The sequence below is a fragment of the Hemitrygon akajei genome, chromosome 4, assembly GCF_048418815.1.
Source record: "Hemitrygon akajei chromosome 4, sHemAka1.3, whole genome shotgun sequence".
Taxonomy (NCBI): domain Eukaryota; kingdom Metazoa; phylum Chordata; class Chondrichthyes; order Myliobatiformes; family Dasyatidae; genus Hemitrygon; species Hemitrygon akajei.
The window spans coordinates 10438420-10451078 of NC_133127.1; the positions used below are offsets into that span (position 1 = coordinate 10438420).

Sequence of the window (12659 nt, forward strand, 5' to 3'; positions counted from 1 at the left end):
CCAGGATGTTGTGCTGGCTTTTGAACCTGCTCTAATTCTTCCCTCCTACCTAGCCCTCCATTTTTCTATCAACCATGTGCCTACCTAAGAGTCTCTTAAATATCCTTAATGTATCTGCATCCACCTAGTAGGGCATTCCATGCACCCGTCATTCTCTGTGTAAAAAACCTACCTCTGACATCCCCCCCTACACTTTCCTCCAATCACCTTCTCTATCAGCCTTTTCCACCTTGGGGAAAAAAATCCCTGGCTGTCCAATCTATCAATGCCTCTTATCATCTTTACACCTCTATCAAGTCACCTCTCATCGTTCTTTGCTCCAAAGAGAAAAAACCTTGCTCTCTCAACCTATCCTCATAAGACGTGCTCTCTAATCCAGGCAGCATCCTGGTAAATCTCCTCTGCGCCCTCTCTAAAGCTTCCACATCCTTCCTATAATGAGGCACCCAGAACTGAACACAATACTCCGTGCAGAGTCTCTTAAATGTCCCTAATGTCCCTGCCTCTATCACCACCCCTGGCAGAGCGTTCCACGCAACAACCACTCTTTGCATCAAAAAACTTGCCTCTGACATCTCCCCTATACTTCCTTCAGTCACCTTAAAATTACACCCCCTTGAAAGAGAGAGACAAAAATGAGGGAGAAAGAGAAAGAGAAAATTGTAAAAATTAAAACGCTGATCTTGGAAAGAGGAGATGTTGGAACCACTTAGCAGAAGAAAGAGTTAATTAAAGAGAGACACAAAAGATACAAGAGATGGCAGACACTTCCAGATTGAGCAGCATCTGTGGAGGGAGATGGACAGTCGACAATTTGAATGGAGGACCTTCATGTGGATCGAAGTCTATGAAACTGTTAACATTGACGGTTTCTTTCTCCGTGGATATCCTTTGACCTGCTGTGTATTGCTGAGAGAGAGAGCAAACCACCACTAAGCCCGCTCCTCCCCACCATCTCCCTTCTCCTGGATTCTGACCCACACCTCACATTCACCCCCACTCCGATACTTAGAGGTACAAGTGCCTCAGGACTCACACTACCAGGTTCAGGAACAGTCACTACTCCGCAACCATCAGGCTCTGGAACAAAGGGGATCACTTCACTTGCACCATCATTGAAATGTTCCCACAACCTATGGACTCACTTTCAAGGACTCTTCATCTCATATTCTGTATATTTATTGCTTATGTATTTATATTATTGTTTCTTCTTTTTTTCAGAGTTTGTTGTCTTCTGCACTCTGGTTGAACCCTATTTGGACAGTCTTTCATAGATCCTGTTATAGTTACTATTCTATAGATTTGTTGAGAATGCCCACAAGAAAATGAATCTCAGGGTTGTATATAGTAACATATATGTTCTTTGATAATAAAATTTACTTTGAGCTTTGAACTTTGAACTTGACAAGACATCTTGACCTCGTTGGGTTTGGTATCTCAGATGGTCTACCCCTGACCAGAGTCCTCAGTGGGGTTCTGCCCCTTCAGAATGAGTTGAGGAGAACACCCGCGAACTGTCCACTCAAAAAAAAAATTGTCACCATGTGGACTCACAGATGATGTCACCAGAATCCTGAAACATGAAATAAGCTGGGGGAATATTGGGATTGCAGGGGACAGGAAAGTTGAGGTACAGCATCAGCCAAGATCTTGCTCCAACACCTGATGGCATCAACATAAATTTCTCCAGCCTCTGGTAATTTTTCCCAATCACCTTTCCCTCTTCTTCATTTCCTCACTCTGGCCTCTTACCTATACCCCTCACCTGCATATCACCCCTACCTTCCTTCCCTTTCTCCCATGGTCCACTCTGTTCTCCGATCAGATTCCTTTCTCTCCCGCCATTTGCCTTTTCCACCTTTCACCTCCCAGCTTCTCACTTCATCCCCTCTCTCCCACCCACCTGCCTTCACCTATCACCTTCTAGCTTGTCCTCCTTCCCATTCCCAACCTTCTTATTCTGGCATCTTCCCCCTTCTTTTTTCCAGTCCTGATGAAGGGTCTCGGCCTGAAACATCAACTGTTTATTCCTCTCCTGACCTACTGAGTTCCTCCAGCATTTTCTATGTGTTGCTGTGGATTGCCAGCATCTGCGGAATCTCTTTGTGTTTTTGATCTTCTTCATGGGCAGGTTAGGTTAGAGGGGCTGAATGGCTCACTACTAGCCATTCAGTCCCCGCTTATTCATACTATCCACCAGCAGTGTCATCAGCACTCACGCTCTCAATCACAGTCTCACTACGCAAAGAAACCAAAGTAAAGCTTTTTTTTGCTCATTTTTTACTAAAACAATATTTACCAACAGAAAAAATATTTTCTTTTTACACTATTTGTCTAATTAATTGCAATCTTAAAATAAAAAAAACACAACAACAACAAATAATCCATATATAGTTTAAAGATAGGAATAGTAAAAATTCAAACCAGTTTGTTATGGTTTCTACGTTTACACTGAATATAACCGACATCAGTAATCACAACTACATTCAAAGTGCACTGGGCTGCAACGCGGTTGCAATCTCTAATCAAGTTACATACCTACAATGGTACTCAGAGCAGGTTTATACATATATACTTTAAGTAGGAATGCAGGATATATATGTGTTTTTTTTTAAAAGAATTGTCCCTTGATCACAAAGAATTATCGCCATCACCATCGATCTGCTAGCTCCTCTCTCCGAAGAAGGTCCAACGCGCCTCTCTCGCTTCCTGCATCTCATCCCTCTTAATTGTCCAGGAACCTAATTCTTTTCCAAGAACTCTCCCCTTTGAATGTGCTTAATCCAGAAGTGTCCCCTGTACCCGATACTTAATGAAAATTCAGAAGGCGGCTTTCTCGAAGTTCTGAGATTGGTTTATTTTGTTTGTTAGTTGGTAGGAGAGGTTTTTCAAAACGACTCAAATTTGCTTGTATTTTTGCTTGGTTCGGGTTGAGGGCTGTTGGCTACACAGTGGAGCCCAACAGAGACTCTGACTCTGCGTCTATCTCATTCTGGTTGGAATCGAGTCCGTAGAACTTTACTTTCAAGCCATCCATGGGATGGACTACAGGAACTGTCAGCATGCGAGGGAACGTCCTGGTAGCCAGCTCGAAGCGGCTGGTACTGGCCAGCTCCATCGCCAGCACCTTCAGGATGAGCTTAGCTAGCTCCTTGCCCAGGCAACTACGGATGCCTCCTCCGAACGGGATGTAACTGAAGCGAACACTCTTGTCTTCATACCGATCTTCCCCGAATCGGTCTGGGTCGAAGACACCAACATTCTGGAAGACAGGGGCCGTGTCGTGCGTGTCCCTGATGCTGTAGAGAACACTCCACCCTTTGGGAATTTGGCATCCCTGAAATAAAAACCCAAGGAAAGTGTTACCAACTTAATTCATCAGAATATAGATCATTGTGTCCCTCGATCCCTGGTGAAGGGTCTTGGCATGAAAAATCTACTGCTTGTCCCTTGTTATACATGCTGCCTAACTTGCCGAGTTTGTGTGTGCTGCTCAAGGTTTCCAGCGTTTGCTGAACCTCCTGTGTTTAGATCCCTCAGAGATGCTGTGCAAGTTGGTAGGGCTGATGAGAAGGTGATTTGGTGTGTTGGCCTTCATTAGTCAAGGGGGTTGAGTTCAAAAGTCATGAGGTAATGCTGCAGCTCAATTAAACCCTCGTTAAACCACGCTTGGAGTATTGTGTACACTTCTGGTTGTTTCATAGGAAGGATGTGGATTTTAGAGAGGGTGTAGAGGAGATTTACCAGGATGCTGCCTGGATTTGAGAGTGTGTCTTATTAGGAAAGGCTGAGTGAGCTGGGGCTTTTCTCTTTGGAGTGAAGGAGGATGAGAGGTGACTTGATAGAGGTGTACAAGATGATAAGAGGCAGAGATCAAATGGCTAGCCAAAGACTATTTCCCAGGTGGAAATGGATAATAGAAGAGGGCCTAATTTTAAGGTGATTGGAGTGATGTATGGGGGGGATGCCAGAGGTAGGTTTTTTACACAGAGTGGTAGGTGCATAGAATGCCCTGACAGGGGTGGAGGGAGAGGAAGGTACATTAGGGACGTCTAACAGACTCTTGGACAGGCACATGGATGATAGAGAAATGGAGGATTATGTGGGAGGGAAGGATTAGTTTGAACTCAGAGAATGTTAAAAACTCAGCACAACATCGTGGGCCTGGGCTGTGTTCTGTGTTTCCTGTTCTGTGTTCTGTATTCTGTGTGCTCTATGTTCAATGTTCTGTGATTTATGTTCAATGTACTCAGGGAGTGTCACATTGTAGAGGGGCAGCACTGAGGGAAAATCATGCTATGGAGGGGCAGTACTGAGGGAGCTTCACACTAAGGAACAGGCATTACTGAGAGAGCTTCACACGAAGGGACAGGCAGTACTGAGGGAGCTTCACACAAAGGGACAGGCATTACTGAGGGAGCTTCACACAAAGGGACAGGCAGTACTGAGGGAGCTTCACACGAAGGGACAGGCATTACTGAGGGAGCTTCACACTAAGGAACAGGCATTACTGAGGGAGCTTCACACGAAGGGACAGGCATTACTGAGGGAGCTTCACACGAAGGGACAGGCAGTACTGAGGGAGCTTCACACGAAGGGACAGGCAGTACTGAGGGAGTTTCACACGAAGGGACAGGCAGTTCTGAGGGAGCTTCACACGAAGGGACAGGCAGTACTGAGGGAGCTTCACACGAAGGGACAGGCATTACTGAGGGAGTTTCACACGAAGGGACAGGCAGTTCTGAGGGAGCTTCACACGAAGGGACAGGCATTACTGAGGGAGCTTCACACGAAGGGACAGGCAGTACTGAGGGAGCTTCACACAAAGGGACAGGCACTACTGAGGGAGCTTCACACAAAGGGACAGGCAGTACTGAGGGAGCTTCACACGAAGGGACAGGCATTACTGAGGGAGTTTCACATGAAGGGACAGGCAGTTCTGAGGGAGCTTCACACAAAGGGACAGGCATTACTGAGGGAGTTTCACACGAAGGGACAGGCAGTTCTGAGGGAGCTTCACACGAAGGGACAGGCAGTTCTGAGGGAGCTTCACACGAAGGGACAGGCAGTACTGAGGGAGCTTCACACGAAGGGACAGGCATTACTGAGGGAGCTTCACAATGTTGGAGAGGCGGCACTGAGGAAGGGTCACACTGTGGGAAGGGCACAACTGAGGGAGGGATGGTACCGGGGAGTATTGCACTGTGGGAGGGGCAGTATTGAGGGAAAGTTACTCTGTGGGAGGCGCGATACTAAGGGAAGAAAGCACAGAGCGAGGGTCTCCCTGGCACTTACGTCAAGCTCGAAGGTTTGCAGCGCAGTGCGGTACCCTCCTGAGACGGGAGGCAGCAGGCGCAACACCTCCTTGATGACGCAGTCCAGGTAGCGGAGCCGGGTTACCGTGGCCAGGCGGGGCCGGTCCTCACACTTGCAGCCGTTGTGGAGAATGCCATTGTTCCTCAGCTCCTGGCGCAGTTTCTCCAGCACGGCGGGGTGCTGCAGCAGCTGCAGGATGAGCGAGGTACTGGCGCTGGAGGTGGTGGCAAACGCAGCAAAGATCAACTCCACCGTCGACTCCTAGGGGAGAGAGGCACAGCAATCAACACACTGAGAGTCCAGAGCCCACGAAACACACGAGATGCTGCAGACCAGAGTAACTCTCTCTCACTCACACACACACTCACACACACACTCAGACTCTCACACACACACAGACTCTCTCTCACACACACACACACACACACACATACACACACACTGGAGGAACTCAGTAGGTCAGGCAGCATCTATGGAGCGGAAGAAACAGTCAATGTTTTGGGCTATTACCCTTCATCAGGACTGAAAACAAAAGGGTCAGAAGCCAGAATAAGAACGCAGGGGGAAGGGGAGATGGCTGATAATTTCTCCCCCTCTCACTTCTCTTTTTTTCCATTCCTCATTCTGGTTACCCTCGTACCCCATCTCCTCACCTGCCTATCACCTCCCCCTGGGTCCCCTCCTCCTTCCCTTTCTCCCACGGCCTACTCTCCTCTCCTATTAGATTCCTTCTTCATCCCTCTCCCTTTCCCACCTGCCACCTGGGCTGTCGGCAACGGTGATGGAGCGGAAACAATAGGGTCTTTTAAGAGACTCCTGGACAGGTACATGGAGCTTAGGAAAATAGAGGACTATGGGTAACCCTAGGTAATTTCAAAGGTAATGATATGTTCGGCACAGCATTGTGGGCCGAAGGGCCTGTATTGTGCTGTAGGATTTCTATGTTTCTATGTTTCTAGGACATGGTTGAGGCTGATGCACAAATGTTTAAAAGGCACTGGGACAGATGCATCAATAGGAAAGGTTTAGAGAGATATGGGACAAAAATGGGCAAATATGTATCACTTGGTGAGTTGGACTGAAGGGCCTGTTTCTGTGCTGTAGGAATCTGTGATTCAGTGACTCGAGGACTCTAATGTCCTGCCTGCCGGTGTTTCTTTACAGGAAAGCAGGAGAGAGTTACTTGCTGCACTCCAGTACTTAGTCACTGGTCAAAACCAAGACAAGTTGGATGTGTCTGAACAAGTCATCCCTACATAGAAAGAGAACCAGGCCAAGCTGCTGCATCTTATTACAATTGTGTGTCCAATCCAACATTATTTAGTGATACAGCAAGCAACAAGCTGTTCCGGCCCACCAAGTCTTTCTGCCCAGCAGTGCACCTATTAACAGGAGCCATGGTGACGAAGCAGTTAGCACGACTCTATTACAGCTTGAGACTGGAGTTCAGAGTTCAATCCCAGCTTCCTCTGTAAGGAGTTTGTACGTCCTCCCCGTGGAACGTGTGGGTTTCCTCCCACAAGCCAAAGGTGGACCAGGTAGGTTAATCGGTCATTGTAAATCGTCCTGTGATTGTGTTAGGGTTAAAATGGGAACTGCTGGGTGACACAGCTCGATGGGCCAGAAGGGCCATATTCTATGCTGTATCTATAAAATAAAAAAAATCAACCTTAGCCTAATCACGCGACAATTTACAATGACCAATTAACCTACCAACCTGTACATCTTTGGACTGTGGGAGGAAACCAGAGTACCCGGAGGAAACCCACGTGGTCACAGGGAGAACGTACAAACTCCTTACAGGACGGTGCCCGATCTGAACTCCAAACTCCAATGCTGTAATCGCGTTGCACTAACCACTACGCCACTGTGGCGCCACACTACCTTCACTACCGTACAACCAGTCAGAGCTGCTGCCTCACCCAGAAACAGTCAGGGTTCAATACAGCTCGTGAACCCGCTGATGATCAATGGATTCAGAAAGTGCCGCAGCAGTCAAACAGGCCCTTCGGCCTATTTAGTCCATGCCGAAATGTTATTCTGTCGAGTCACGTTGACCCACACCTCGATACCCCTCTCACCCATGAACTTATCCAAACTTCTCATAAATACTGAAATCGAAGCTGCATCCGCCACTTCTGCTGGCATCTCAATCCACGTGAGGGTAAAGCAGTTCCCTCTCATGTTACCCTTAAACATCTCACCTTTCACCTGTAACCCATGACCTCTAGTTCTAGTCTCATCCAACCTCCCAGGGCAAAGCCTGCTTGCATTTACCCTATCTGTACCCTTCATAATTTTGTATACCTCTATCAAATCTCCCCTTATTCTCATACACTCCAGGGGTTAAAAAGTCCTAGTCCATTCAATCCTTCCTTGTAACTCAGGTCCTTAAGTCCTGGCAACATCCTTGTAAATTTTCTCTGTACTCTTTCAATCGTTGTGATATGTTTCTGTAGGTTGGTGACCTAATTACCTACAGGAATGATATAAACAATATTGAAAAGGTACTCTTCCCTTTCCACTACACCTTTCCACACATCAGACTCCATCTGCATAAATTACTCAAGCAATTTACTTAACTACACCTCTTTTAGTCTCGGACCACACCCGTCACACAGACCAGCCTCCCTTCCACTGACTCCATCTGGATTCTCACTCCCTTGGGTGGTGGTGGCGGGGACAGACAGTCAACAGCCCCACCCACCTCAGACATATTCTCTTCTCCCCTCTCTGACTGGGCAGAAGATAGGAAAGCCAGAGAACACACAGCAACAGGCTCAAGAACAACTTGTATGCCACTGTTATCAGACTTCTGAAAGGATGTCTCACAGATGAACTCTTCTCCCTGTCTAGCTCATCGCAGCTCTTCAAATCTCACTTCTCCATCTGCCCTGCATTCTCTGTGCACACTATGTTCTGCATTCTGAGGGCTTTTATATAACTTTATGTCCGGCCAGAAGGCAAACAAAGATATTCACTGTGTTTCAGACACAGGCAGAGAGGGCAACAGTGAGGAAAGGGCATGCCCTGGGTGCTGGAGGCTGATTTATGTTCCCTCTCAACCCCATTCTCTCTGTCTTCTCCCCCTAACCTGTGACCCTGACTAACCAAGAACCTACCAACCTCCGCTTTAAATATACCCAATGACCTGGCCTCCACAGCCGTCTGTGGCAATGAATTCCACAGGTTCGTAAGAGCATAAGAAACAGGAGCAGGAGTCGGCCATCTGACCCGTCGAGCCTGCTCTGCCGTTCAATAACATCATGGCTGATCTGGCCATGGACTCATCTCCACCTACCTGCCTTTTCCTCAAAACCCTTTATTCCCCTACTGTGCAAAAATATATCAATTTTTGTTTTAAATATATTTACTGAGGTAGCCTCCACTGCTTTACCACCCTCTGACTAAAGAAATTCCTCCTCTTCTCTCTTCTAAACGGACGTCCCTCTAGTCTGAGGTTGTGCCCTCTGGTGGAGATCCCTTGGTAATTGGTTGATTATCGTCACATGTATCTTGGTACATGTGACAATAGTAAACCAATTACCAAGTCATTTTCCTCCTTCAGCCTCTTCGCAGACTGGTCCCGGTCCTCCATTTTGGCGCTGACTGATGTAGCACAAAACCAGGTTCACTAAGTCCACACTGAACATCAACCCACACATGTACACCAACCACAACCACAGGCCTTCTCCCAGGGGGGAAATGCCTAATATGAAGGGTATAATTTTAAGGAGATTGGAGGAATAGTAGGGGGGATGGCAGAGGTAAGTTCTTTACACAGAGAGCAGCGGGTGCGTGGAACACCCTACCACCCTGGAGGTTCAGGCAGATACTTTAGGGATATTTAAGAGACTCTTAGGATGAAAGAAAAATAGAGAGCTATCATGGAGAAAAGGGTTAGGTTAAAAGGTTGGCACGTATCACTGTTCTATATTCTATGTTCTAACCCACATTCCCATCAACTCTTCCCACTCACCCACACGCTGGGGACTGTTAACCCACTGACCCACCCCGATGTGGGAAGGAACCAGAGCACCCGGGCAGATGAACATGGTCACAGGGAGAGCGTACAAATTCCTCAGACAGTGGCCCGAACCTGACGCTCTTGCTGCTCCAGGCTGCTGCCCTGTTGTGAAGATTAGCTTCATGTGTCACATGTTCACTGAAACATCACAGCATACAGTGAAATGCATCGTTTGTATCAACAACCAACACAGTCTGAGGGTGGGCTGAGGACAGCCTGCAAGTGTCACCAACACAGTATGTCCACAACTCGCTCTGTCTTTGGACTGTAACCCGGAGTTACACTAACCACTGTGCTACCTTACAGAGAGTGGGAGGAATTGAACCCGGAGTTACACTAACCACTGTGCTACCTTACAGAGAGTGGCAGGAATTGAACCCGGAGTTACACTAACCACTGTGTTACCTTACCCCTCATGAAGAGCAGATTTTCAGTGCAAGGGTTCCTTACCTTCAGCTCCTGCATGGTCAGCTCTTTGCCTTGCTCCCTGGCACTGTCGATCAGAATGTCCAAGGCATCGGAATAATCCTTATCTTGTTTGCTCTGCAGCTTCTCGCTGATGGCTTTCTCCAGGTACTTGTAGAGGTTGTCCCGAGCTCGCATTCCCTACAGGAAAGGGACAGCATTTTCAGACCCATTTGTTTATCATGGGTACATCGAAGCATCATAAACACAGGAGATCCCGCAGATGCTGCAAATCCGGAGGAACTCTCACACAAAATGCTGCAGGAGCTCAGCAGGTCAGGCAGCATCGATGGGGAAGAATAAAAGTCAACGTTTTGAGCCGAGACCCTTCATCAGAAATGACCTCAACAGAATGCAGCCTGACCTACTGAGTCCCTCCAGCATTTTGTATGAGAAAACGTACGGTGAAATGTGTTGTTTGCATCAACAACCAACACAGTTCGAGGATGTGCTGGGGGAAGCCTGCAAGTATGGCCACGCTTCCAACACCAACATAGCATGCTCACAACATACTAACCCTAACCTGTACGTCTCTGGACTGTGGGAGGAAACCAGAGCACCCAGGGGAAACCCATGCAGTCACGGAGAGAACATACAAACTCCTCACAGGCAGCGGCAGGAATAGAACCCCAGTCAGTGTTTGCTGGTGCTGTAGGGCAAACCGCAAGGCCACCATGTCACCCCGTGACAGGACAGCCGATTCAGACTCAGTGACAGAATGGTCAAAAGATCGGAACTGTGAGGAGGAAGAAGTTACAGGGAGAAGAAAGAAGGGCTTGAAATGACAGGGATAAAAAAGTTTCAAGGATATGTCACAACATATGGAGCTGAATTAACATCCACTGACATATCACAAGGTGCTGGGGGAGAGGGGTCACTGAGGGATGATGTGAGGGGGCTGGATTTACATCAGTGGGGATACAGTCAGTGACACAGTACTGGGGGAGAGGAGTCACAGTGGGACAGTGTGAGGGAGCTGGATTAATGTCAGTAGGGATACAGCGATCAAAATCAGTCTGTCATCTGAGAGTCCAATTTAATACATTTTGGATCTGGATCTAACTTGTACCTTCCTATAGCCGCTGAAGGGGAAGTCCAGCGGTAAGGAGAAGAGGTTGGCGATGAGTTGTTCGAAGCTCTCTGACAGGAGATCGAGATCCTCCTCGGAGACACGGAAACCCAGCAGGACGCGGACTGCAATGCGGAAGGTGAGCTTCTTGGCCTGCTGGTAGACAGTGATGGGTTCTCCACTGCTGCTCCAGTCCCTAATCCCATCCTGGATTGCTTGTTGGATCTTTGGAAGGTAGCACTCCAAAGCCTCATGGCTGAACACTTTGGCAAAGATCTAGGAATTGGAAAGAACACAAACCATGTTACACTTCACCTGCGAGTCTGTCTGGACCATCTGCTGTATTCAGTGCAGGCTCTTCTACATCGAGTCCTAGAACACAGAAACAGACAGCCTTCTCCCATCGACCTGCAACCAGACCATAGCCCTTCATACCCTTACCATCCATGTACCTATCCAAATTTATATTAAATGTTTAAATCGAATTTGCCTGCACCACTGCTGCTGGCAGCTTGTTCCACATTCTCACCACCCTCTGGGTGAAGACGTTCCCCCTCAAGTTCCTCTTCATCATTTCACCTTTCACCCTTAACCCATGACCTCTAGTGCTAGTCCCCGCCCAACCTCAATGGAAAAAGCCTGTTTGTGTTACTTTATCTCTACCCCTATATCACGTCTTTGGTGAGGCCACTCCCAAGTGGAGGAGCAACACCTCATATTCCCTCTGGGTGGTCTCCAACCTGACAACATGAATATTAATTTTTCTAGCTTCTGGTAACTTCAGCCCTTCCATGCTTTGTTCTTTATTCCTTTCTTCATTCTTTCTCCCTTCATACCCCTTCTCTTTTCCTCGGCTGCCCTCTTGCTCCCCTCATCCTTCCTTTCCAATATCCTCTCCTATCGGATTCCCTCTTTACCTCTTCCACCTATCACTTCCCAGCTTCTCACTTCGTCCCCTCTCCCTCACCTATCCACCTCCCCCCTCACTTGGTCACACCTATCACCTGCCAGTTTGTACTCCTTCTCCTCATCCTACCCTCCTATTCTGGCTTCTTCCCCCTTCCTTTCCAGTCCTGATGAAGACCATAAGTAATAGGCAGAATTAGGCCATTCTCCTGCCTTCTCCCCCTGTAACTTTTGATACCCCTACTAATTAAGAACCGAATCAACCTCCACTTTAAATATACCCAATAACTGTGACAGTGAATTCCAGGGACTCACCACCTTCTGGCTAAAGAAATTCTTCCTCACCTCTGTTCTAAAGGGACGTCTTTCTATTCTGAGGCTATGTCCTCTGGTCCTAGACTCCCCCAATATAGGAAACCTTAAGGGTAGCTGGGTGGAGATACATCTCTACCAAAGGTGCTCCTTCCCTCTGCTAGCCTGCTGGTCCCTTTCAGCAAGGTGTAGCACTGCTTAACCCCCAGTTCAGGGTCACATGAAGCCATGGGAACAGGTGGTGCAGATCACAAGTCCTGGTTATGTGACAACTGACGCTAGGCAGACAATCTCTGAAGAGTATTGATAATGGCTGGGGTCACCTGTGTTGTAAAGACACTGCCCAGAAGATGGCAATGGCAAACCACTTCTGTAGAAATATTTGCCAAGAACAATCATGGTCACAAGACCATAACCACCCACATCATGCGACATGGCACATAATGATGATGATGATGAAGGGTCTCAGTCCGAAACATCAACTCTTTATTCCTCTCCATAGACACTGTCTGACCTGCTGAATTCCTCCAGCGTTTGTGTGTGTTGCGCTGGATTTCCAGCATC

The 12659-nt window shown here is 47.7% G+C and overlaps 1 protein-coding gene across 7 annotated transcripts in view; it reads right to left on the reverse strand.

The window, feature by feature from the left end:
- Window positions 1-2378: 2378 nt before the first annotated feature.
- cyp26b1 (cytochrome P450, family 26, subfamily b, polypeptide 1) overlaps window positions 2379-12659 on the reverse strand; it is a 54832-nt gene continuing 44551 nt past the window's right edge. For all 7 annotated transcript variants that reach the window (XM_073042072.1, XM_073042073.1, XM_073042077.1 and 4 more), the window contains 4 exons: window positions 10878-11153; window positions 9794-9949; window positions 5296-5577; window positions 2379-3337 (listed from right to left, as the gene is read on the reverse strand). In XM_073042072.1, coding sequence (XP_072898173.1) covers window positions 2945-3337; window positions 5296-5577; window positions 9794-9949; window positions 10878-11153 — 1107 coding nt within the window. In that variant the 3' untranslated portion in view covers window positions 2379-2944. The remainder of the gene's footprint in view (window positions 3338-5295; window positions 5578-9793; window positions 9950-10877; window positions 11154-12659) is intronic.